The following is a 27002-nucleotide window of genomic DNA, read 5'->3' as shown; positions in this document are numbered from 1 at the left end:
AAGGCATATTTCGGATTCTGATATGATGTTGATATTACTATTGAAGTTATTTTGTTTAAAAAAAATTAAACTAAATACACGAAGACAGAACATTAATTGTATGCCGGGAACACACAGTCTCTTGTTTAATCCTCAGAACACTTTGGACAACGAGTGGCCCCCTCTGACGGGTCATGAAGCAGACGCGCAGAGCAAGCTGGAGGGAGGCGGCCCAGACCCGAGGGCTCCGACGCCCCCCCACCCCCCGTACACCTGCTGACATGCAGGGGTTCTGCAAGTTGGAGCACAGCCAAACTTTTCTAATCATTTTCCCCATTTCTGAACATTAAAAGTAATATGGGCTAATGCTAAAACTGAAGTGAAATAAAAGAGCTGTGTTTCTCCTTCCAGCAGCACCCCCTGAAGGCAACGTGAACACTCGGCACTTGTGCGGGCCCCAGGGAGCACCCGCCACCCACAGGAGTGCACTGAGTGTGGGGAGCCCGTTTCCAGTCCACCGCAGCAGCAGCACTGGGCTGGGCCGTCCTTCCTTTATTTAAAAACAAACAAACCAACAGAAAATAACTAAAAACAAGGGGCGCCTGGGTGGCTCACTCAGCTCAGGTCATGAAGATCCCAGGGGCCTGCTCAGTGGCGAGTCTGCTCCTCCTCTTTCTGCCTGCCCCTCCCACTACGGGTCCCCTCGCTCACACTGTCAAATAAACAAGGAAGACGACACAGCATCTTTTTAAAAAAATCTAGAATACGGTAATCACTGCCTGGGAAAATACGAAGAAACATAATCTATGGCACCTGAAGCATGACTGATGTAATATTTTTAAGTAAAATTAAAAAGATAAATGAATAAAACGATCATTCTGGAAACCAAATGTCACTGAACTTCCAACAGGAAACTGGCCAATTAAGTTCATCAGGTTCACCTAATCACATTCTTTCTCAACCCAAGGGGGATCTGAGCTTTGCTCCCCTCTGCATCACGCTTTAGGCACTATCTCAAACACAAACAAAAACCAACAGCAAAAATACACCCACTACCAAAAAACTCACAAAATTTTTACTTGGAGCAAAGACTGGCTCCAGTGAAAGAATTCTTTCACTACTTTGGGGGAAAGAAAAAGGAATTCAATCCCTCCGGTACGGCTGTTCTGAGTGTGCCTTTGGAACACGGGAGAGGTCCCAACCAGCACAAGTCCAAGCAGGCCCTACCTCGGCAGCCGGCTGGCACCAGGGACTTTCCCACACTCTGGCAAGCCCAAAACATCAACCGTCCTACACTACGCAATGAGTTCTACCAAAGTCTACCAAGAAAAGACCGAAACAGGAGTTGTATTTCCATATCTATAATTAACACCTCTCAAAAATAAGAACAAACAAAGCAAGAATAGGACACAGGTTCTAAGAAAACATGAGATGCCTACACTTTACTCGTTGTCACAAAAGAAACTGTTTTCAGGAACCCTTTAAACGATCAACACATACCTTTGCCTGAAGTACACAGCAGGTTTATATAAACAGACCTGAGCTGCATTCAAACAGTTCACAAGCTGGGGAGATACTAACTAAAAATCTTCACATGTTTGGAGCACCTGGGGGGCTCAGTGGGTTAAGCCTGCCTTCAGCTCAGGTCATGATCTCAGGGTCCTGGGATCGAGTCCCGCATCGGGCTCTCTGCTCAGCCGGCAGCCTGCTTCCCTCCTCTCTCTGCCTGCCTCTCTGCCTACTTGTGATCTCCATCAAATAAATAATTAAAATCTTTAAAAATCAAATGTTTAATATTGTCTTGTCTGCATACTGATTAATTTTAAAATCAATGCAAATGGAAAAAAACTTGCAAGTTAAAATTACCCAGAAAAATTTTGGTTAATTCACAAATCAACCAAAGGGAGTCCAAGGTTCCAGTGTACAGAAGGACTGTGGAGAACCCAGGATTTGGAACCGCTACTGATGTGTAAGTGTGGGACACCAGTGCACGCGTGTCAGAAACTGTTCTCTCTCCCCTGATCTTGGATCAAGCGGACACCTAAAATTCTCCATGCCCGTGCTTTCCAATCCTGACAAAGATAACCACGTATATACGGCCTGCTGAGATCACGTGGAGGGGACCTGGGGGGAAAAAAAAATCACATTTCTTCATCCACATAATTAGGATGGGAAAAAGGCATTAGGGGAAGTATTAAATACTGACATTGGACAAACTTCCAAATGAAAGGATTTAGAAAAATTTTACCTAAGTCATCAGTATCTTGTAGTGTATGTTACCTCCTGGTAAACTACCAGTGAGGAGCTCTGGGCATTCTGACAGGTTGGCTGTTGAACATACCAGCGAGAAAATGATGTAGATGAAAATTGGTAGCAACATAAATTTCTGCCCTCCAATCTTTTTATATTTAAACTTTTTAATTTATTTCGCAGAAGGGTTACTGTAAACCACCTGTCTGTCTTCACAATGCCCAATTTCAGTCGGTCCTACTCCCACCCTCCCTAGAGGCCCAGTACGTATGCAAACTGGAAAAAATGGGAGTCAAGAAATCTTAATACAGTAATTTCTTCTAAGATACTGGAATGCTTTCTCCTAAAAGCTATTTTTACAAAGGAAGTATTCAAGGTTAAAAACATGAGAGAAGGCTGTTTCTCTCAGAACCCGCCAATCCTCTAATAACATGTTAAAGTGTGGGGAGGTTAGTCACTTGGAGGGTAAAAAGAAATCGCACAAAATAACTGGGTCTACCTATTTTTAGGCTACATAAAAGTAGGCAATCAACTAATTCATGCAGTAAATAAAGTAATTGACTTTCTTCAAAATCCACACAGCTGTACCATTCTACGGAGTTTGTGTCCGCTTCATGTGGACTTTGACTACTTATATCCGTGTGATGTGATAGACCAAAAAGAACACTACAGTACGAAGACATTAAAATACGATGACAGGGCGCCTGGGTGGCTCAGTTGGTTGGATGACTGCCTTCAGCTCAGGTCATGATCCTGGAGTCCCGGGATCGAGTCCCACATCGGGCTCCCAGCTCCATGGGGAGTCTGCTTCTCTCTCTGACCTCCTCGCTCATGTTCTCTCTCACTGTCTCTCTCTCAAATAAATAAATAAAATCTTTAAAAAAAAAAATAAAATAAAATACGATGACAATGCTGGACAACCCACCTGTTTAAAGGTCTTCTACTGGGAAACATTTTCAAAATTCTCTCGTAGGTGCTTTTTACATTAACAAGAAGTTTCACCGGGGAATTTGAGAAGCACTAATATTCCTCCAGTGTTTACCTTAGACCAAAGGTAGTGACCACGATCACTTCTTTATATGCTGACCACAGACCTAACAGGGTAGATTTGCTGCTTTCTTCTGTGGTCTCAGACTCTAACAGTTTGAAATAAGAACTGGCTGCTGACGGGAAAGCCACATGCATGGCAGACCCCAGCTCCATGGTCTTGAGACTCTGGCTCAAGCAGCAGCAGCAGGGGGAGGGTTTACAGACGCTGCTCACAGATGTTTAAAGCATGTCCACCTTCAATAACTCGTTGCTCCTGTTGTATGAGTGACCATTACCTATTTCTGCACACCAGGAAACAGTAAATAAAAACTAAAAAGCTAGGATTATGCCAGCACATCTTTTGTAACAAACCAAGTTGTCTGAATCATTTTACCATGAGACCTTCCGTAATGTCCCACAGTGTATCTGCCACGCTAGACCTGCCATTTGTTGATCTGGTTATTCTGGGAGGGGGAGGGAGGCTGAAGTCCCAGCGCCCGCATGGAATGATGGAGAATTTAAGCTGGGGCTGATCTCAGTGCCAGAGGCCGGGCAGGGTTACTTCCTACCTTCTACGCAGGAGAACAATGAGACAGCCCTTCATCAAAACCCTGATGTCAAGAGATTCATTTAATGTCTTACATATAAAAGCAAATCCATGGATATTTTTCAAAGACTTAAAGCATATTTAAAAAGAATTCTAAAGTCATTTAGACATTCCTTCTGCAACCGCTAAAGGGAAGTCATACATGTTATGTGACAAACCTTGATTTAGAGGTGAGGTTCTGGCTTAAATTACATCAATCTTGCAAATTAAAATGAGTCCAAGAATAGCAAACATGTCTTCTCATCTCTTTCGCTAAAACATTAAAGACATTCTGGTTGTTTCTGGTCTTAAATTCAAATCAAATGCTACTATTCTAACTTAAATGCTTATGTTTTGACTGAAATGGACCAGAAGACAGATATGTAATTGCAGCGCTGACTTATACACACGTGTTCTACACCCCATGTGGAACCCATCCAGCTTTGTTCTACTGCTGAAGGCAGCAGCAGCAACAACCATCGGAGTCAGGGTCAAAATGCCCCGCGGTACAGAACTGTGAGGAACAGCAAACATCTACATGGACTCAGAAGTCACTTCACGTTTGAAATTGTACTGTGAGTTTTTCATTTTCGAGAAATAAGTTCACATATTTCTAGGAGCTTAATTTTACTCTCTTTCACAGGCAGTATAGATTCGAAGCATTACGAGAATGAAGTCAAAGACATTTACAAAGCCGCACTCTACCTGTTTACTCTTTTTATTCCTTTAATGGTAGGCAACGAAGAACAGATAATCAGGCACTTGAAAACATTAGGACTTTTTCCTAAATATAATATTTTTACTGGATGTTTGAAACCAAGAGTCTGATAAATCCCCCACTTTGCCTGTTTGTCATCAACTGTGAACATGGAATCTAGAAATACCTAAAATAAAAAACCAAAAAATCCAAACCCTCAGTTCTGGTGTTCCAGTGATCTGGCTCCTCTATCATCCTTTCTTTTCCATACGAGACTTAAGGACAGGGAATCTCAGGGAAAAAAAAAAGTCACAAAAACTTGGATGTATCTCCTGGAGTGTCTGGATGGCTCAGTTGTTAAGTGTCTGCCTTTGGCTCTGGTTATGATCCCAGGGTCCTGGAGTCAAGCCCCGAACTGGGCTCCTTGCTCAGCGGAGAGCCTGCCTCTCCCTCTCCTTCCTGCTTGCACTCCCTCTCTCCTTCCCTCTCTCTCCAATAAGGAAATAAAATCTTAAGGGTTTTTGTACATCTCTTGATCAAATCCTCGACCCTCTCCAATTCTTCCCAGAAAACCCACTTGCTTATCTACTCTAAGTGCATCACTACATACAGAGATGACAATTAGATCACTAGTTTATTCACTATTTATGTATAACTAAATACAGAAACAATAACTAGATCCCAAGATCATCTTCAAGAATTTCTAATCTTGGGGCGCCTGGGTGGCTCAGTGGGTTAAAGCCTCTGCCTTCGGTTCGGGTCATGATCTCAGGGTCCTGGGATCGAGTCCCGCATCGGGCTCTCTGCTCCGCAGGGAGCCTGCTTCCTCCCCCACCCCCCCTCTCTCTCTGCCTGCCTTTCTGCCTACTTATGATCTGTCAAGTAAATAAAATCTTAAAAAAAAAAAGAATTAAAAAAAATTTAAAAAGAATTTCTAATCTTTTCTTTTGAAGTAATTACATGCATTGCAAAAAGCACTGGAAGTCCCTACGTGCACTTTGCCCGGTTTCCGCCATGGGTCTTATAACTACAATGCACGCTCAAACCTAGGAGGTGGCTATGGTGTCCACCCGTTATCAAGGACTTATCCCCTCTCATCATCTATCTATCATCTATCTACCTCTATATCACACAGGTAGTCGAAGCACAAAAAGCACACACTCTCTGGCTCTATTTACATGGGCTGTCCAGGACAGGTAAGTCTACAGAGACAGGAAAAGGATCAGTGGTTGCCTAGGGCTAGCGTGAGAAATGCGGAGAGAATAAAAAAATCTGATATAACACCCCAAAACCATATAATCCAATTAAAACATGGGCAGAAGACAGGAATAGATATTTTTCCAAAGAAGACATTCAGATGGCCAACAGACACATGAAAAGATGCTCAACATCACATCATCAGGGAAACACAAATCAAAACAACAACGAACTATCACCTCACACCTGTCAGAATAACTAAAATCAACAACACAGGAGAAAACAGATGTTGTCGAGGATGTGGAGAAAGGGGAACCCTCCTACACTGTTGGTGGGAATGCAAGCTGGTGCAGCCACTCTGGTGAATAGTATGGAGGTTCCTCAAAGTTAAGAATAGAGCTACCCAGCAATTGCACTACTGGGTATTTACCCAAAGTATACAAAAACAGTAATTCAAAGGGATACCTGCACCCGATGTTTACAGCGGCATTCTCAACAACAGCCCAGTTATGGAGAGAGTCCAAGTGTCCATCGACTGAATGGAGAAAGGTGCACATAAACTACTAATATTACGCAGCCATAAAAAGGACAAAACCCTGTCATTTGCAATGATGTGGATGGGGCTAGAGAGTATTATGCTGAGTGAAATAAATCAGTTAGAGAAAGACAAATGCTGTATGATCTCACTCATGTGGAATTTAAGAAACAAAACAAATGAACATGGCGGGGATGAAGAGAGGAAAACCAAGAAACAGCCTCTTAACTACAGCGAACAAACTGATAATAGCAGAGGGGACGTGGGTGGTGTCATGGGTTAAACAGGGGACAGGGATTCAAGAGGGCACTGGTGGTGATGGGCACCTGATGCTAGTATTACGCTGTATGTTACCTAACTGGGATTTAAACCCTGGAGGTGGAAGTACATAATGTAAAATACTTACTCAGGGAAACATTTTGAAATAAAATTACACAAATAAAACTTGACACCTAATCCCTTTCTCCTGAACCTATCTTCCCATCCCTTACCAAATCCAACAGTCAACAAAAAACGTTTTCTTCTGGGGCGCCTGGGTGGCTCCGTGGGTTAAGCCGCTGCCTTCAGCTCAGGTCATGATCTCAGAGTCCTGGGATCGAGTCCCACATCAGGCTCTCTGCTCAAGCAGGGAGCCTGCTTCCTCCTCTTTCTCTGCCTGCCTCTCTGCCTACTTGTGATCTCTCTCTCTGTCAAATAAATAAATAAATAATCTTAAAAAAAAAAACAAACACGTTTTCTTCTAACTTTCACAGGGCACTATACTAGGAGTTCACAAATCTATTTTTTCCCTAAAAATAACATTGGCTTCAAGCTATAAGCACAGGAGAACCTTGCAACAGACCGATTCTGCAGAGAACCAGAGAAGCCAGATGAAACACGCTCATTCACACGTGCTCACACTCTCACATGTGCATATACACACTTGAAGACACAGGAAATCTGCCAAGGAATGAAGGCTGGAGAGGCTGAACTACCAGGGAGAGGAGACTACAATGGTGAGGTGACATTCTGAGGCTGTCCTCCCAGGGATGTGTAGAAAAGGTTGAGAAAGTAGCTAGGAGGCAAAGAAGCCACAGAATTAATGGGAATCTCACAAGACCAGGGAGAAAAGCACTGGGAGTTGGGGTCAGCAGAGTAACAGGACTCCAGGGTCCAAGATCCCTGGGGGAAAGAAGTGAACCTACTCTTACACTGTTACCCTTGAGGTATCTGCCAAATTCTTAAGCTACTCAGGACCAGGAAGTAGCCTCTAACAAGAAAAAGAGCTTCTGACAGGCTCCTTGTACCAAGAAAGCATAACCCAGACCCTGAGGTTGACTGAAGGGGGATTTAGTCATCACCACATGTCTTCAGCTACATTTGGAGGGCTGTGCCTGAAAGTGGGTGAGACTAGACTACACAGAGCTTTTCCCTGCAACGTGCTCTAGTGCTAACTCAGAACCTCACTAGATTAAGGTGATCTTTTCTCATTCTGCCGTAGAGGACAGGGTGAACCCTCTGTGCAGGAGGGGAACGTCATTCGGAGCAGTGAGATGCTGGTACACATTTACAACCAGTTTTGAGACTGCCAACTCTGAGACACAAATATTCCCACCACAGCCAAATTGAAGCTACTAAAACTCAACTAAAAGCGGAGTTGGGAAGAAATACACATCTTCCTATGAAGGGGATATTAGTTACTATGTAAATGCAAATAAACCCACAGTGAGATGCCACTTCACATCCACCAGGATGGCTATAATCAAGAAGACAACAAATAACAAGTGTTCAGGGGGTCTGGCTGGCTTAGTCAGCAGAGCAAGCGACTCTTGATCTTGGGATCTTGATATTGAGCCCCATCTTGGGCACAGAGATTACTTAAAAAAAAAAAAAAAAAAAAAAAAAGCTTTGCTAGTGCCCACTGGTGATGGTTAAAAGTTAAATAAAGATTAAAAAGTGTTGGCAGGCATGTAGAGGATTTGGAACTTTTTCACATTGTTGGTGAGGATGTAAAAGTCCCATTATTGTGGAGAATAATACGGCAGTTCCTTACAAACTTATGCCCAGCAGTTCCACTTCTAGGTATATAAACCCCTCAAATTGAAAACGGGTATTCAAATAAAAATCTGTACACAAAATTCACAGGACTATTTACATTATCCAAAAGAAACAACCAAAATGTTCATCAATGGATGGAAAGATAAACGAACGGATAAACAGACTGTGGTATATCCATGTAATAGAATATTACTCACCATAAAAAGAAACGACGTCTATCCCAGGGTAAAATCTTGAAAATAACATGCAAAGTGAAACAAGCCAGACACAAAAGCTCACATGTTATACGATTCCATTTACAGGAAATATTCCAGCCGGGGGACAGTGAAGTGGGGAGGGACTGCTCAAGGGGCAGGGTTTCTTCTGGGGTGATGAGAATGTTTAGGAACCAGTTGGAGGTTATAGCGGCACAACACTGTGAAGCAACTAAATGACTTCTAAAAAGTTACTTTGTTATTTGAATTTTACTGCAATAAAAATCAAAGAAAGATATGAACTATCAAGCCAGGAAAAATGAGGAACTGTACATACATACTGCTACAGTTAAAGAAGCCAACATGAAAGGTCACATACTACATAATTCTAAGTATTTGACATTCTGAAGAAGGCAAAACTATGGCCAACAAAAAGCTCAGTAACAACCCAGAGGTTTGGGAGAGGGAGAGAAGAAGAGGATTTTTAGGGCAGTGATACTACCCCACAAAATAAGGAGAGACTCTTGGGGCGCCTGGGCGGCTGAGTAGGTTGAGTGAGCGACTCTTGGTTTCGGCTGGGGTTGGGATCTGAATCCTGGACTGAGCCTGGCATCTGACCCTGCACCCAGCAGGAGTCTGTTTGTCCCTCTCTCTCCTCCTTCCCACTCACACAGACACTCTCTCTCAAAATGAAAATAAATATATAAATAGCAAATCTTAAAAAAAAAAAAAAAAGAGAGAGAGAGAGAGACTCCTAATGTAAACTGGGGACTTTTTAGCTAAATGAATCAACACTGTTTCAATAACTGTGACACATGCGACGTACCAATCCAGTATGTTAATATAAGAAGTCGTATTAGGTTGGAATATAAGAATTCTGCATTATTTGCTCATTTTTTCTGTAAACAAACACAAACAGAAAATTCACTGCTGGCTGACTTGCACTGAAAGAAATATTAAAGTGAATCCTTCAGGCAGTAGGCAAATCCCATACAAACCTTGGAAATGTAAGTAGTAAACGACCAAGAAAGAACACTTCTATTACTTGTCCCAAATACTCCCAGAGATCACAAACATCTGAAATCTATGCCACTGTCCAGTTGTTCCCCCTAACATACTAAGACTCCTAGTGCTATATGAACTGAAGAGCTATCTGGCTGAGGGGATGGGCCACGAGTTTGTGTCAGTGTGTACCCCCTCCACGCCTGCAGGTGCCGTGGCCGACCCAGTTCTCCAGGCACTGAGAAGCAGTGCAAAGAACATGGCAGGCAGGGACACGGGACCTCAACCCAGCATCGCCTCCGGTATTTGTGTGACTGTGGGTAACTGCTGAAGCCCTAGGGCTTTACCTGCCTCCTCTGCAAAGTGGCAATTATCAAAATGACTAGACAGAACAATGTCTAATGCCCAGTTCCTTCTTCATGACTGTCAGGAGAAGGTGGAGAGCAGAGAAACAATGGCACAACAGCTAGACAACTTCCCTGTTCAAATTCTGCCCGGCACTTCCGATTCTGGGACAAAAGGCAAATGACAGAACATTTCAAGAGTTAGCATGGTTCATCTGTGAACAGAGGGTCACAGGTCTGTGGGGTCTAAACGAGTTCGATGTAGAGAGTGAGCGGCACACAGAAGCACGAGATGCACTCTCCATTTTCCTTCCTTTCCCAACCCAATGTCCTCCAGAAACACGAAGGGTCTGCGTAGGCCACCGGCTCTTGTGACGCCATCGACACACGCTTCCTCCCTTCCCATTCCAAGCGTGAGTTCAACCACCCATCGCCTCTGAACTGAACACACACCGATGTGTGTTACTGGCTGCTATTTGGATAATACAACCCCCATCCCTACGGCGGCTCCTGTATACCCTACTCGGTCTACGGCACCATCATTTCTGCACCCAGGAGCCCAGGCCAGTAACCCGGAGTCATCTTCTACCTTTTCATCTCCTCTCCTTCCTTCCTTCCTTCCCAGTGTGATTCCAGGAGACCGAGGCACTCCCTCCTTCTTCTGCTCAGACTGGCCACAGTCTTTGTCCCCTTGGTCTGTCTCGATATCACTCCCAAATTTATCTTGTTATACACGCCCTTTCAATTTTTGTTTTTTCCTATTTTTTAAAAGGTTTTAATTCTAATTAGTTAACATGCAGTGTTATAATTTCAGGAGTACAATACAGTAACTCAACACTTGCATACATCACCCACTATGACTTTTTAAACGTGAGACATACCACTCTAATTTTAAATGTTTCGATGCTTCCTTAATGCTTGACCTAACAGATCAAGCCCAAACTCCTACACTTACACAGGGCAAGGCCCTGCTTCATGTGCTCATCTCCTCACCTACAATGCAAAAACGCTGCCGACTGTAAGCTGCCCATCTTCCAAAGGCTTAGCTCCTCTCTCTCCCATTGGTTTCTGTGTATTTCATCTCTTCAACACCACCCATTAGGGTCAAAGAGGGAAAGAGGAGCAGCCACAAGATGAGATCGATTTAAAACAGACCATGACTTTCTGTGCCACCAGAAGAGCCTGCTAACTCGACCAGGACACGTGGCTGGGAGATGAGTCGAGTCCACAGATACAAAGGGGCGGGGTGGGGGGTGGGAGTGTCTTTCAGAACTGATGAAATATGGCTGAACCGTAGCTACCGCTGTTCAGCCATCCTGGCTCCCAAGAATTCTAAGACACAGGGCAGCACAGTAATGGCTCCCCAAAAGATGTTTATGTCCTAATCCCTAGATCTGGTGAATGTTACCTTACATTGCAAAAAAAGGACTTTCAGATCTGACAAATTAGGGATCTTGAGTTAGGGAGAGGACCCGGATACACCAGGTGGCCACAATGCGATCACAGCACCTCTATGGGAGGGGCTACACATATGAGAGATACAGGAGAAAGGAGCATGATGATGGAAACAGCTACTGGCTTTGAAGACGGAGAGGCACCAGGAGCTCCAGAATGGAACTCGAGAAGCTGGGAAGAGCCTCCGAAGGGAGCACAGACCTGATGGCCCCCTTGGTTTCAGCCCACAGGAACTGATTTTAGACTTCTGGCCTTCAGACTTATGAAAAGTACATCTGTGTTGTTTTAAACCACCGCGTCTGCAGTATTTTGTTACACTGATCCCAGGCAGGCAGCAAGCAAAGATCAGCTGTAACCTTTCCCTCCTGCTCATTCCTTTTAAACTACTTCATGAGCACAGCAACGTTCAAGCCTCTATTTCCACCAATGTGAACCACAAGTTGACTTGCTATTACATAAAATCAACACTTCGTATTAGGTACTGGGTAGATTTCAAGATCTTTATGCATGTGAAAAAGTAAGTAGAAATTATATTTCATTTATGGTTTGAATTACATTTGGACTTTTGCTTTCAGTAACCCAATACTCAGACATTAACTTAGAAAGTATTAAGAGATCTTGTGTATTCACTTGCTAGGCATTTAAGTATTTATAGCATGAATGAAATAAATTAGTGAAAGCAAGAGACAGTGCACCTCAAATATGTACAGTAATGGCAACACGGGCATTACACAGCAATTTACAAACTGGGTGTATGAAGTCCAAATAAAACAAGGGGCGTACATAGTTCACTGTTCCAAAAATTCACGAGGTCTACCGAGTAAACTATTTAGGTGCATTCTGCTAGCCGATAAAATGGATATTAAAAGTCCTTACTCCACTGATATGACTGGCCGGCCGACAGTGGGTCTCTTTTTGCCTCTGGCTGCTAGAAGCTTGGCCGCCATCATCAACGACATGGTAACTCTCCAGACCAGGAAATTCACGACCAACGGACTACTTCAGCACAAACAAATGGTTACTGATGTCCTTCACGCCAGAAAGGCAACAGTACCGAAGACAGAAATTTGGGGAAAAGTAGCCAAAATGTACAAGACTGTACCAGATGTCATATTTGTATTTGGGTTCAGAACCCATTTTGGTGGTGGCAGGATAACTGGCTTTGGCATGATTTAGGATTCCTTGGATTATGCAAAGAAATAGACTTGAAGACACGGTCTGTACGAGAAGAAACGACCTCGAGAAAACAGCGGAAAGAACGCAAGAGCACAATGAAGATGTCGGGGATGTCGGGGTGCAGAAGCCGACGCCGGCGCCGGCAGGAAGTGAGCTGGAGCCCGGAAGGCAGAAGGAGCAGAGACGCTCCAGTGGCTCTGTCTGTGGGGACTGTGCAGGTTTTTCAGGCGAGGATTAATAAACTAAGAATGTTAAAAAAAAAAGGTCTTGTTTCAAACTCCTAGTCCTACACACAAGTACAGGACAAAGCAGATTTGACTAAATGCTTGAACAAATATGCAAGCGAGTTCAGTAAGAAAACAGAAAATAAAAGTATTGCTCAGGGGCGCCTGGGTGGCTCAGTGGGTTAAGCCGCTGCCTTCGGCTCAGGTCATGATCTCAGGGTCCTGGGATCGAGTCCCACATCCGGCTCTCTGCTCAGCGAGGAGCCTGCTTCCCCCTCTCTCTCTGCCTGCCTCTCTGCCTACTTGTGATCTCTCTCTGTCAAAAAAAAAAAAAAAATGTATTGCTCAGATCAATAACTGTACCAATTTGAACAGGTACTCCAGTGCGGTATTTGCCGCATGAAGCAAGCTGGACAAGGTTCTCTTCCCACATCACTGGATTTATCTATAGTTCTACTTTTATTCTGGGGGAACCTAAAATGTATCACCCCTCGATGCAAACAGAAGGAAATGCCTCCACAGATAATACAGGTTAAACTATTACAATGGACCCCGAAATAGGAGCACATTTTCAAATGAAAATGAATGAAAAAATTTTACAACATGATATTGTTGGAGTGTAACTATGGTTATCTACTGCATGGGGCCAGCTGCTTCAAGCAGGACAGGGAAAATTAACCACGTCCCCAGGGTAGCGTTTAAGGGAGTAGCAGCGGCAAGGATGAAGGTTTATAACGCAGGTTCCTCGGCTATCAGTTTAGGGATATACAGAAAAAAGAGAGAGAAATCATTAGTAGTACTTTTGAGTGTGAACAATAACAAAGCATTAAGGCAGATAAACTCTTAGCAACAAAATAAACCACAGTGAAACAGAAACAGAGAGAAACCCCAGGTCTCATCTGCCCTCTTTTGGTCGAAGTGGGGGAGGAGAGGTAAGGGGGTAACAGAAATGACTCAGGCAGCAACACCAAGGAAACTGAAAGGGAGCATGAGCCACCTTGATCACGAACTCGAGGGTAGCACTAGCCGCTCCCTCCCAGGCCCAGCACGTCCCTGGTCTTTCCTCATTCCAGCCTCACGACCACACCATGTTCACTTCATGGCTCATTTTAATGCTTACCTCATGATGAGGAAACTGAGGGTCTAAAGGGTATGACTGATGTGCCCAAGTGCACAGAGTTAGGAAGGGACTGGACTCGAGCAGGAACGTACAGTTACCAGGTCTGGAGCCGGCTTCTTGAGTGTGCACCAAAGCAGCGATGCCATCACATGGGAGGCTGGGAGCAGGAGGGCAGGCCATTCATCCGCTCGGGCCACACACCATGCAGTGACTGACGGCTGCCAGAGGACAGAACTGGTCCCATGGCAGGAACACAAAGTCAGTGACCATCCAGCCAGTCTTCTCAGCCACTCTAAGGAAGCATTACGACACTGTCTACACGAAGCCACAACTTCAGACTGGAACATTCCTCCTGATAACAAACTTGAATATCCCAACCCAGCAGAGGAAGGAAAGCTACTTAAAAACTTTGACTCCTCGTGGGGGGAATGCTTTCCTTCTCAAGGTTACTTAAGAAAGAGGGATCTGGGTGACGGTGCATTTGAACATTAACACCACACAAAAAGAAACACTGCCCTCCAAAGTGAGACTTTTGCCTATAAAATTATCATGCTACTCTCGGAGGTTCAAAAATAGTTCATGTATCCTGGAACAGATCAGATAGATAGCTCAAACAAATCACCTTTATAACTTGAAAAGAGCAGAATATTAAATAAATCTCAAACTCTAGTTTTATCTTTCTTACCACATAATATCTAACAATCTTATTTTTGAAATCTATCAGACATCATTTAAATAAAACACAGCAGCCCCTTAAAAGATAATATTACAATAACCAAAGTCGTATTTCTGAATAATGATGTATGTTCACAATATAATGCTTAATGGAGGATACAACACACACACACACACACACACACACACACACACATACACACACACATAGCCATCTGCATTAAAGATTCAGAAAATCATCAAAAAATCATGGTCATAACTAGTCAGCAGAATGCAGGTGACTTTTTCCTCATTACTCTTCTCCAAAGCTTGAAATGACTCACAGCAAGGCTGCATTCTTCTCACACTAGAACGATTATCTGTTTTTGGGAAATAAAGAAGAACTTAACTGCGTGTCCCTTAAAAATAGGTTAAGAGGAACTTCACTAAGTGCGTAAACAAAAGAACTTCAAACTCAACTTCAATGACAATTCTGTAAATGGTAAGAAGGAAAGCATGGTGTGAACTGTCAGGTTTCTGGTGTGGCTGTCACCAACTCCTGCACGTGCTCCTCAGGAGAGCCCGACTCCTGACACAGGAGCGCACTCAAGACGAGGTTCTTCAGCGCTGGTACTTCCATCTGCACACCCTGCTGTCATCTGACAGGTGCTGAACTGGGCGTCCCCGAGATGTTCACCATGAGTAACCCTGAAACTGCCTTTCACAAAGCAGGCAAGGACAGAAGAGCATAAAACTGGACTTCTATGCATAGCTACATCAACAAGCCCTAGAATAAAGTTTTAATCCTCATCAATACAATTTTTGTTTCCAAACAGATCGATTTAAAGACTTTAGATGTTACCTTAGTACTTAAAAGTTGTGACTCCTCATGGGGGGAATGCTTTCCTTCTCAAGGTTATTTATGTAAGAGGGGATCTGGATGAACTGACAAGGTACAAATGTACGAAATGTTCTAAATGGCATATTTTTTTAAGAAAATGAACATATACCACTTCACCAACAGAAAGACCTAAGAAAGATCTGCCTTTCCTTTCTCCATACTTAGTTAAGCATCAAGAAAACTAAATTTTAAACCACATTTTCCTGAACAAATGATTTTTAGTATGGTTCATCACAAACAGAAAAATTCACAATGACAATCCCATTCACGGTTGTAATTTTCCACCAACTACGATCATGGGTGGTTTGTAACGATGAATGATGTCCCCCCTCCCCCCACCCCGAGACTTTATTTACTTGTTTGTCAGAGAGAGAGAGAGAGAACACAAGCAGGCAGAGGCAGAGAGAAGCAGGCTTCCCTCTGAGCAAGGAGCCTGATGTGGGACTCAATCCCAGGACCCTGGGATCTGGACCGGAGCTAAAGGCAGCGGCTTAACCGACTAAGCCACCCAGGCATCTCTATGAATGATGTTTTTAATGCATTTTTTTCCCTGGATTAAAAAAGTGAATCTTATTTTATTAAAAACAAAAACAAAAACAAAACAAAATGACTGCAAATGCATACTATGATTAAACTAAGATTTACACATAGATCTCTGTGCTCTTAGCAGCTGGTAAATTCTTGAGGTTTAAGGCCTTATCTTATCCACAGTCGTCTCTAGTACCTAGCAGGAGACCTGAGACATAGCAATGATAATAAATGTGGGAGTAAATAGATGAATCCATAAAAGCGCATTTCTAATCCCTACATGTAAGTTGAGCTACTTCCTTAAAAATGGGATCTACTCTAGGAAAAATTTAAAAAATAAATGATTTCCTTAAAAAATAGGACTTTCATAACAGGTAAGAAAAATAAATGAAGAAAAGCCAGTGATAAAGAGAAAGATCACAAGAAAACTCAAATAAAAGATGTTTAATGGAAAAATGACTGTACAAAAGAAACCACTGATATTGTTTATGTAAGAACTGTGCCCCACCCAACTCCAGAAGAACACTAGGTGACTCAGTACTTCACCACAATAAGGTTATTAAGGGTGAGGGAGATTGGTCTATTTGAGGGAAGGTGGGCGGGTACTTCAGCTACCTCCACAGTACAAAGAGTAACAATCCCCAAGAATCTTGGCTTGTTTTCTGACAGCCCAAGCAAGAAGAGAACTCTGCTCCATTGCACGGGCGCTTCCACTTTCTGATTTCAGAAGCTTAATTTCGAATACATCACTATCTCCCCTTCCTCCCTTGCCAAAAGAGTCTTTCTTTTTTTTTTAAATATTTAATTTATTTATTTGACAGAGATCACAAGTAGGCAGAGGCAGAGAGAGAGCAGGAGGCAGGCTCCCGGATGAGCAGAGAGCCCAATGCCGGACTCAATCCCAGAACCTTGAGATCATGACCCAAGTCCAAAGCAGAGGCTTAACCCGCCGAGCCACCCAGGCGCCCCAATACTGTGAGTCTTAAGAGTAGTATTTATATTTATGCTCAGCTCAGGTCCCTGTGCACTGGGAGAGCTGCCCGAGAACCTGGGCCCACGCTGCATGGAGCACATCTACTCCTCACTCCTGAGCCTCAGTTCACCCCGTTCCGTTCCACACAGCTTCCTCCTGCTGGGACAGTCCAGGTGCGCTTTGATGTTCCCACCAAGGACTCTGCCTGATTTCCCGCTCCCGCATGTTTATCCTACTGACCCCATAGAGTACAATGCCATGTCCTTCTATTCTGCAATGTCCATAAACGTGTCTATCTGCTTCCTCTTGCCACTAACCACCTCCCATCCTCTGTTCTGACCACCATGGCACCGGGGCCATCACATCTTGCCTTGTGTCTACCTGAAAGACAGCACACCCATGAGGGCATGGTGACCGCTTCTACTTCTGCATATAGTAGATCCTCAGATCTCTAAATGGAGAAAGAAAATTCATCGGAGACAGCATTGTGTCATGGAAACCAAAACTGATGACTTAGCAAATCCTAATGAAATCCAAAGACCATTAACAATCTGAAACTAATGATATTATATGTTAACTGAATTTAAGTAAGATTAAAAAACCATAAAGACCACAATACATTCAAAAATCATGCTATGATAAATGAGTCTAATATAAAACCAATCTATACCCTAAATTTCTTAACATACATAATTATGTGTTACTACTTTGAATCAAAAGAAAGAGTTTCTAATAACTCACAGAAAAACACACATGTAAGCTATTTGTATCTTTGAGGCATAATTTCTACCTCATTTATTAGAATTTGTTTGTTTAGCCATGATGGTGTCAATGTTTATAGTAACATTAAGATCAAGGTAAAAATATTTACCTTGTCAGTTTTCATTCATAAGCCCACACTTTTCATTAAATATTCTCTGAAATGTAAATGCCTTAGAATTTAAGTTGAAACAATAATTTTTAAAAGTTGTAGAAGTTTCACACTATCTTGTACACTTGATACTAGTACAACACTATATATTAACTATACTGGAATTAAAATAAAAAGCTTAATAAAATTTAAAAAACCAGAATTGTAAGAGTTTTAGCTGGAATTCCATAAGCAAGGACATACAGTTTTCTACATATTGTAACTAACCTTTTCATTTCTTTTTAAAAGAAATTCAATATATATACCTTTAAATAGCACCATTGAGATAGAATGCACATAGCAGTTTGCTCATTTAAAATGTACAAGTCAATGGTTTTCAGCATATTCACAGTATCTGTGATATTATTCTAAGTTAAACGTTGTGAACTGTTAGCAGCAGAGATTATGAAAACCTACAGAAAAGATTCACCAGGTCCAACAAAAGCAGCATTACTAGTCGGTTTTCCAGAATCGGTTCTTCCAGGATCGAAAGCTACACTATAGATTTTTTTTTAAGGTTTTATGTATTTATTGGACAGACAGAGATCACAAGCAGGCAGAGAGGCAGAGAGAGAGAGAGGAGGAAGCAGGCTCCCCGCAGAGCAGAGAGCCCGATGCGGGGCTCGATCCCAGGACCCTGAGATCATGACCGGAGCGGAAGGCAGAGGCTTGACCCGCGGAGCCCCCCAAGGCGCCCCTGCACTGTACGTTTACTGTAACCCTAACCTGACCTAATTCTAAGTCCTGCACTGCGGTTCCAGCTCAGTCCTTCCTCTCCAGTGTCCGGTCTGAACGCCAAGCCCAACGGACACTAAGCTACGACGGCCGTGCTCCTAGAACCCGGGGTACGCTGACCGACGCATACATCCCGACGCAGTCACCACTCAGGCTCAGAGACGCAGCCCTCACTGCCCCGGCTCCAGCGACCTGCCCTGGTGCCGACCGCCGAAGCCAGGGCCCTGCAGCGTCCACCGCTCTGCGGACAACCACAGGCAGCGCCCGCAGCCCCTTCGCGGCCCGACGGGTCCCTCCAGGGCCCACGCGCTAGCGCGGCGGACACGCGAGCCGGCGGTCCGACCCGCTACGGACACGCCGGGGACGAGCCCTGGGAGGCCGGCCGGACACTCGCTCTTCCTCCGCTCGCGACCCCGGCGCCGTCTGGGCTCTCACGCGCGGGGTTCTCTGCCCACGCGCCTGCGGTTCCCGCCTCCGGCGACGGCGCGGGACAGCGCTCCCCGGCCCGAGCGCGGACAGCCCCGCGGCAGCCGGCGGCCCCGGCCCGACCACCGGCCCCCCGAGCGCGGGGCCGACGCGACACCAGCGGCCCGGGAGCGAGTCTGCGGTGTCCCCGACGCGCAGCGCGGAATCCACGTGTCCTGGCGGCCACACGGGCAGGGCCAGCGCCGACGTCGCCGCGCCCGGTTCGGAGCTTCCCGCCGGCACCGACGGCGACGGCCGCCGCCCCGCTCTTCTCCGGGACCCTCGTCGAGCACGTCCCTCCGCCCGCGGCCTCCCTTCAGGCCGCCCGTCCACCCGCCGGCGTCTTCCCGGTGCACCGGACGGCGAGCCGGACGACGGCAGTGCGGGGTACGAGAAGCCGCAGGCCGAGTCCGCAGAACGCACGGGGCGCGCCGGGAACGGCCTTCCCCACCCGCCGGCCTGAGCGCGCGTCCCCCTCCGCCCCGAGCGGGGCCCGGGGCTTCACCGGGGGCTTCGCGCGGCCGCGTCCTGGGCAGGCCCGGTTCCGGCAGGCCGCGAGCGCGTCGGGCCGCCGCTCCCACCGCGCTGAGCCCGCCCGCGTCGGCGACGGCAGGCGCACACGCACCTCCTGCTCCGCACGGCCCACCCCGAGGTCGCACCCCCGCAGCAGCGCGTTCTCCAAGTCCCGCACCGCGGCCGCGGGGATGACGGCCCACCCGGGCCCCGCGCCCCGCCCTCTGCCCGCCGCCCCTGTGCCCCCCGCACGCGTCTCGGCACGGGAAGCCGCGACCGCTCTCGGGTCCTCCCTGCGGCCGTGTCCGCACGAGCCCGCAGCGAGCCCGCGGGACGGCGACTCGGCGTCGGAGCGCACGGAGGGGTGACGCGCGCGCGAGGCGGCGGCCCCGACGGCGCTCCCCGCCTCACTGCGACGCGACGCGACCCCGCAGAGACGGCTCCCGGTGCGGACCCCGCCGTCAGCGCACCCGCAGCCCGGCCCCCGGAACGCGCCCTGCAGCCCAGGCCTGCCCCCGAGCCCCGGCCGGCGCGAGGACAACCCGCGTCCCGACCCCGCGGAGCGGCGCCACAGCCGCCCGGACAGCGGCCCCCGCCCCGCGCCGTCCCCGCCGGTCTCCGGGACCCGCAGCCAGCGCGGCGGCTCCGGGCGGTGCCGCGAGCCCAGCCGCCGCCGCCCCGCGTTCCAGAGGCGCGAGTCAGCGCCGCCGCCGCCGCCCCGCGCCCTCCCCTGTGCGGCCCGGCGGCCCGGGGCGGCGGGGCGGATCCCGGGCCCGCGGAGCCGCACTCACCCAGGCCGGCAGGTCGCAGGCGCGCACGCCCAGGCGCACGGCGCGCTCCTCGTCCTCCAGCAGCGCCAGGGCGCGGCACAGGCGGGTGGCCTTGAGGCCGCGGCTGCGCCGGCACCACACGAGCAGCCCGAGCGCCAGCAGCACCCAGCTGAAGCTCAGGCCCAGGTAGCCGAGCGCGTACACCGGCAGCAGCAGCGCGAAGCTGCGCGCCAGCTGCGCCAGCAGCCCCGCCACGTCCACGCTCAGCGCCGCGCCCGCGGACTCGGCCTGGGCAGCGCCGGCCTCGGCGCCGCGGCTCCCCGCGCCGCTCATGGCGCAGCGTTCGCGTCCCCACCCGGACGCCGAGCCTCTGCCGCGCACCAGCGCCCCTCCGAGGGGACCGCGCCGGCGCCACCTCCCGCCCGCGCTTCCGCCCGCGGCCGGCGTGCGACGTCAGCACGCAGGGTGGGCGGGGCGGCGGCCGGGCGCGGCCCGGAGCCGCGGGGCCCGGGAGGGGTGGGCGGGGACGGCTGGGGGGCGCCGCGGTGCGCACGCCACCCGAGGCGGGGTAAGCGCGGGGTCGAGAGAACGTCAGCGCGCGGGGTGGGGCGCCCCGGAGGCGGCCCCGGACCCCCGCCACGTATTCACGACGGGTGGGCGAGGCCGCGCTGCTACCTCCCTGCGGGGGCGGGCGGGCGCCCGCGGAAACGGGAGTGGGTGGGGCCGTTCCGGCCGTCGGGCTGTGGTCACGTGGGGCAGGCGGGGCGGGGCCTCCGCGGCGGCCGGACGCGGCCGGGAGACCCGAGCACGTAGTGGACGTCCACACGCTTCCGCAGGGCGGGTGGCCGCCGTCGGGGGCGGGGGCGGGCGGGGCCGACGCGTGAGGTCGTCCGCGCGTGACGTCAGCGCGCGGGGCGGGGTCCGGTGCGGGGTCCGGTGCGGGGTCTCCGGCTGCTGCGGCCGGCGGGGGACCGGCGGGGGGCCGGCGGTGCGCGTTCCGGCGCGGGTGTCCGCTGGCCGGCCTCCGGGACGTTCCGGCCGGATCCGCGCACCCCCGCGTGGGTGCGATGGTGCGGCGGCTGCGGCGGGCCGCGGCGGGAGGACGCTCGGTGTCTGGGGGTCTCTCGGCGTTCGGGGGAGACCGGTCGGTCCGCGGAGCGCGCGGGGAGCGTGAGGAGCTCCGGTGTCTGGGGTCCCCGCCGGTGATCAGCTCACGGTCCGGACGCTCCGTCAGGGCCGGCCCCGGTGAAGCGCTGTGGAGCCCACGCTGCGTGCCGAGGGCGGGCGGCCGAGCGGGTCTCGTTCCCGGCGACCTGAGCACCGTCCTTCCGAAGGGCGGGGGCTGGGGGCGCGCGCGGTGGCGGCCGTTGACCGGCGCTGTCACCTCGTGTCCCCCGAGCTTGTCCCCCCGAGTGACACGTCACCGTGTACCTCGTGTCCCCCGAGTTTGTCCCCCCGAGTGACATCTCACCGTGTACCTCGTGTCCCCCGAGCTTGTCCCCCGAGTGACACGTCACCGTGTACCTCGTGTCCCCCGAGCTTGTCCCCCCGAGTGACACGTCACCGTGTACCTCGTGTCCCCCGAGTTTGTCCCCCGAGTGACACGTCACCGTGTACCTCGTGTCCCCCGAGTTTGTCCCCCGTGTGACATCTCACCGTGTACCTCGTGTCCCCCGAGCTTGTCCCCCCGAGTGACACGTCACCGTGTACCTCGTGTCCCCCGAGTTTGTCCCCCGAGTGACACGTCACCGTGTACCTCGTGTCCCCCGAGTTTGTCCCCCCGAGTGACACGTCACCGTGTACCTCGTGTCCCCTGAGTTTGTCCCCCGAGTGACATCTCACCGTGTACCTCATGTCCCCCAAGCTTGTCCCCCGGAGTGACATCTCACTGTGTGCCTCGTGTCCCCCGAGCTCCCTGCGCCCGCAATTGGGACCTCCTGGGGTACCTCCTGTTGCCACGAGCTCCTCCCCCACGGCGGGCTTCCTGGAGTGACAACCTGCTAACTAGGATGGCTCAGGGACAAAGCCCGGTGTCGTCAGGATGAAACCATGACGCTGCGCCGGCTGCTTGGCCGCGGAACAGGTGGAGGACGCGGCGCTCCAGGAGTTCTCCGGGCGCGGGAGGCGGGAGCAGGTGCTGACCGCATTGCCCACATCTCCTCAGTAGGTCCGCCGGCTCTGTCCGGTGAGCAGTGACCGTCCTTGTTTGTCGCCGCGTCCGGGCCCGAATGGATGGCCGAGGGCGCCCTGCTCCTCTTCGGGTCTGTCCCAGTTAGGTTTGCGTGTATGTGTGCGTGGCCCGGGGTTTCTCCACGTGTCTCAGAAGCGTTGCTCGAGGGGCCAGAACACAGTTTTGGGCAAGGACCCTCAGCCCCAAGCGAGGGCAGAGGTTTTCCTTTTCGGGCTCTTTCCCGTGGTACATTTAGTTGTGAATATGTAGCAGGGCCATCCCGACCTTTCCCTCAGCAACAGCTAACTGGGCTAATGCCAAGTCCTCGTCAAGACCACGCTACAGGTGCCAGACAAGGACTGACTTGTGAACGCAGGAGTGGGCACGAGCCTTTCGGTCCTGCGGTCTTTCCTCTGGTGAGCCCCAGAGTCAGATCCTGTAAGGGTCTATGAATGACCATGAGCCGCCTAAGACGCCTTGCACATCCGCAAGGGTGTAGAGCCTGAGCGGCCTACCGCGGAAAACACACCGAAGAGAAGTGTCCCTGCCGGACACCAGTCAACCTCCCGGCCTCCGCTGCCCTCACACTCCGGGCCACTTCCCTGTGCTTGATCACACCAGCAAGGCAGAGCACATCTCATCCGGAACAGTCTAGTAACAGGCCCAGCTCAGTTGGGCTTTTCCGGTATTTTCAGACTCCTCTGTCTCCTGGACGCCCTTCATGTTACCTCCTTGCTCATGTGCCGACACTTAATGAAAGCCGCTGCTTTCAGAGGGAAGAAGATCATTGTGAGTGATCTAGTAAATAGCTCTGAAGTTCCGGACCGTGCCTGTAGCATTCCAAGTCTCAGAGAGAAGAGCCGCCTTCTGTTTAAGGTGAATCCTTTCTGCTTTGTTTCACGACCCGTCTCACCCAAGTCTAGGCCTTTATCTTGTCCAGCTCTTCTCCCTCTTGTTCGAGCTTCTTCCTATCACCTCTACCATGGGAACACAGTCTGCCTCTCTTCCTTTCCTACGAATAACCAAGACTCTTTTTGCCCAAACTCACCAAGGCTCCTATCTTTTCTGAGATACTCCTTTGGTGACCCAACCACATTTTTACCTGAGCCACCTGAGAGGTTTCTGTGCTATGCAACCAAGAGACTCAGAAAAGGCTTGTTCCTTCCTTGCTTGCTCAGATCATTACAGAAATCTCGGACTTGACTGGTAACCCTTTAATCCTGCTCTTTCAAAGTTGCACAGAGACCATCCCTCCCCACCCTAGAGGAGGCAGTGGCAGGCCGGCCTGAGGTGGAAGGCTGACTTGCCAGCCTGGTTCTATTAGCAAATAAACGCACACTGAGGATAATGAAAGCCAGGTTTCTTGCTGTTGGGGAATATATTACAAACATGGAAAGGGAGAATCCAGAAAGAACCCTTGTGTTGGACTGGGCTTGGAGGAGGTATGAACTCATGTGTTTTGACATGTACAGAGACCCAAAATAGTTACGTCTGTATTAGTGTGTCTATGTGTCATTTTTACGTATTTTGTATTTCTGTCTGCTGAGAGTTTCCAGAAGCAATGGTACCCCCATCCAATAAGCACAAGTAACTCCCAGATTTTGGTGTCTAGATACCATTTTTCCAATAAATGGAACCAGAGATCTCTGGAGAAACAGTTGACTTCAGGAGCAGTGAAAGTACAAGATGAGCCTGGAATATTTTGTTGTGCCAGGAGGTAAGAAAATGCTTAGAGAATCATGTGCTGTCAAAGGACATGGGGGGGCATGTCCTTGACATGACTTGAAGGGGTCCTGCTGACTAAGTCTGGGACAATCTGAGCCCCAGAATCAAGGATGACATTGGCAGATTATAAACCAGGGAGTGAAACAGGAACCCATGAGTCCATTCTGATGTAGCTGAATGAGCGAGTGAGGAGTGAACTGAAAATAGACTGTTGGAATCACGCAGATGGAAAATTCACCATTTAGCAGTCCCTGTAGTGCAAGAGTGAGTTATCAAGGGAGGCTAAGGGCAGCAGGTGGAAGTTTGATGAGGAATAACACTGGAATACTAACTACAAGACACTTACCAATTACACAGAGAAAGAGGAGCACAGCAGCATTCCTGGGGCATTCTGCCAGAGAGCTTGAGAAAACTTGACTCGAGTGTGGCCTTGGGGCAATGCAATGTAGGGTCTCCCTCTGTTCTTACTTAGGAATTAAATATTCCAGGTCACAAGACTGAAGAGACACAACTATATCCAGCGTGTGTTCCTCTGTGGGATCTGGGCTGTGAAGAAAAAGAAGTGTTCTGAGGACAGTTGGTGGAAAAAGGGGGTCCGTGGTTTGGACAGCAGACCTGGAACCATGTTGACTTCCTGACTGGCAGGCTGTGGGGCAGAGGCTGTCCTTGTTTTGGGAAAACAAACACGAGTATTTTGGAGTGATGAGTAACCCTATCTGAAGTTCTTTGTCAAATGACTCAGAACAAGTCTAATAATAATGGGTAAGCATATGTGTAGACAGATGAACGCTAGATGACAGACAAGGGGAGCATGTGTGCTGGGAGGTGCATGGTGGGAATCTTGGCAATGGAGGCAGGGAATGCTTTGTACTTGCGTATTTTCCAAGTTTGAAGTTAATCCAAAAGTCATTTTTAAAAGTCATATTTCTATCAAATGGCCAATTCAAAATGCAGATCTGATTGAATCTCTTCCCTGCTTACATATTGTTTGCTTCTAATGTGAAGTTCCAGCTCCTCTGCGTGATACACAGAGCTTGTCCACATTTGATCCTACTTCTCACCTCACTTCCCAACCTACGGTCTGCACTGCTGCTCATCCCTCCCAAACCCTGCTGCTACCTGTCTGTGCCTTTGCACCTGCTGTTCTCTGTGTCTGGACTACCCTTCTCCCTGATCTTTATGCAAAACTCCTATTCTTCTTTCCAAAACAATTTGTATATCTCTGCTTCTGCGAACCCTTTTGTGAGATTTCCTTCCTTGAGTTAATGTTGTCTATACTTTATGCTTATCTCCATGACTACATTTATCTGCTGAATATAGCTCAGCTCTCAGGAGCCCCAAGGCAACTCTGCGCATGTGAGGGGGAGCCCTAATATTCTTGGTGGAAAGTCTGAATGAGATGGTACATCTTAGAGCACCCAACTGAAGCCATCTGTCAAGTTATAAGCCCCCATTCCAGTTTTTATTGTTATTGAATACAATATTTGTATGGGTTCATTAAGTCCTCTGCTCAGGTCTCATTAGGTGAAACCAAGTGTTGCCTTGTTGCCTGAGCTGTGGTCTCTCCTGGAGACCTTCATCTGAGACCCCTCCCAAGTTCAGTCAAGGTGTTGGCAGAATTCAGTTCACTGCAGCTGTAGGGCTTAAATCCCTAATTTCTGCAGGATGACATTCAGGGGTCACAGTCTGGTTCTTCCATGCGCCCCCTTCTTTGGCCTTTCCTGGCATGGCAGTTTGCTTCATCGTTTTCCAGGACAGGAGTGCCTCTCAGATGTATTGCCTTTGAAAGTCAGGCCCACTCAGGATTTAGTCCACTGCTTAGTAACCTGACCACGGGAGTAGATCCCATCACATTTACAGGTTTTGCTCACACTCAAGGAGAGAGTGTGAAACAAGAGTGGATGGCAGGGGCAGGACTCTTTGGGCCAGAGTTCTGCCGACCACAGTCTCTTCACTGATGGAAGTGCTCCAATTGCGGTTTCATACACTAGCAGAGAACTCATAAATTGATAAAGGGAGGCTCTAATTTTGTTTTTCCACCTATTTTAATCTGCCGTAGATGTTTATAACTTAGGTGCTAATCTATAATAACAATAATAAACTTGTTAATTCGCTATGTGTGTAGTTTGCGGTAGGCACTGTTCTGGGGACTTTACAGCTGCTGTACAGAATAGGTACCTTGTAATTTCCATTTTACTGAAGAGCTAACTGAGGCACAAGGGAGTAAAACAAAGTGCCTAGGTTCACACAGCCAGTGAGAGGCTGATCAAACGTCTCACTAGCATGTTAGTTCATTAGTTTAACCCACAGGCAGGTTTTCTACCATATCCGTGTACACAGACATCAGTGACACCAAAATTACCTGACCTTGAAAACAAAAGAGGCTGGGATAGGAAGGTTCTTGATTTTCGTGACAAATTTGCTTGTTACTGTGAAAAACATTTCTGTTTTTATCATAACCTGGAATTATAAGCTGGTTAACAGTCCAGTGAGGATAGTCCAGTGAGTCCAGAGATGGATAGATGTGTTTAAATTTTAGAAAAGAGGATGTAGGAGAACTTTAACAAAGCAATGGGACCAGATGTGAGCAGAGGAGGGTCTGTGCAGAGGTGCTGCAGCTAAGTCTCTGGTGGGGGAGAAAGGGCCGAGAAGCAGGCTGCACAATGGCAGCAAAGCCCCTGAAGCCCTCACTGCTAGCTCCCTCTTGTCTCGAACCCCTGTCCCTCAGCCTGCAAACACAGCATTCTTTTCTGGTTTTAATGACTTACAATTGCCCAACAACGCTTTAAAGCTTCACATCATGCCATTTTGAGGCCCTTCACCAACTGGCCGT

General features: G+C 48.6%; 1 protein-coding gene and 1 long non-coding RNA gene across 5 annotated transcripts in view; one reads left to right on the top strand and one right to left on the bottom strand.

Annotated features, from left to right (window-relative positions):
* ESYT2 (extended synaptotagmin 2) overlaps nt 1-20734 on the bottom strand; it is a 78051-nt gene extending 57317 nt beyond the window's left edge. For 2 of the 4 annotated variants that reach the window (XR_014301121.1, XM_082692893.1), the window contains exon 1: nt 20296-20715. Coding sequence is in view for 2 of the 4 variants with exons in the window: in XM_082692893.1 (XP_082549019.1) it covers nt 20296-20607 (312 nt within the window). In the remaining 2 variants the exon portion in view is untranslated. Of the gene's footprint in view, nt 1-20295 lie in introns of all 4 variants that reach the window. The other 2 variants (XR_014301122.1, XM_082692894.1) reach the window with 2 other exon arrangements.
* An 847-nt stretch (nt 20735-21581) lies between these two features.
* Nucleotides 21582-22134, top strand: LOC309845188. The gene is made up of 3 exons (XR_014301095.1): nt 21582-21686; nt 21735-21826; nt 22093-22134. It is a non-coding gene; the product is annotated as an uncharacterized lncRNA (long non-coding RNA).
* Nucleotides 22135-27002: the final 4868 nt, after the last annotated feature.

This window comes from Mustela nivalis (assembly GCF_964662115.1).
Source record: "Mustela nivalis genome assembly, chromosome: 12".
In the NCBI taxonomy this organism is placed as follows: domain Eukaryota; kingdom Metazoa; phylum Chordata; class Mammalia; order Carnivora; family Mustelidae; genus Mustela; species Mustela nivalis.
This window is presented reverse-complemented; position numbering and strand designations above follow the sequence as displayed.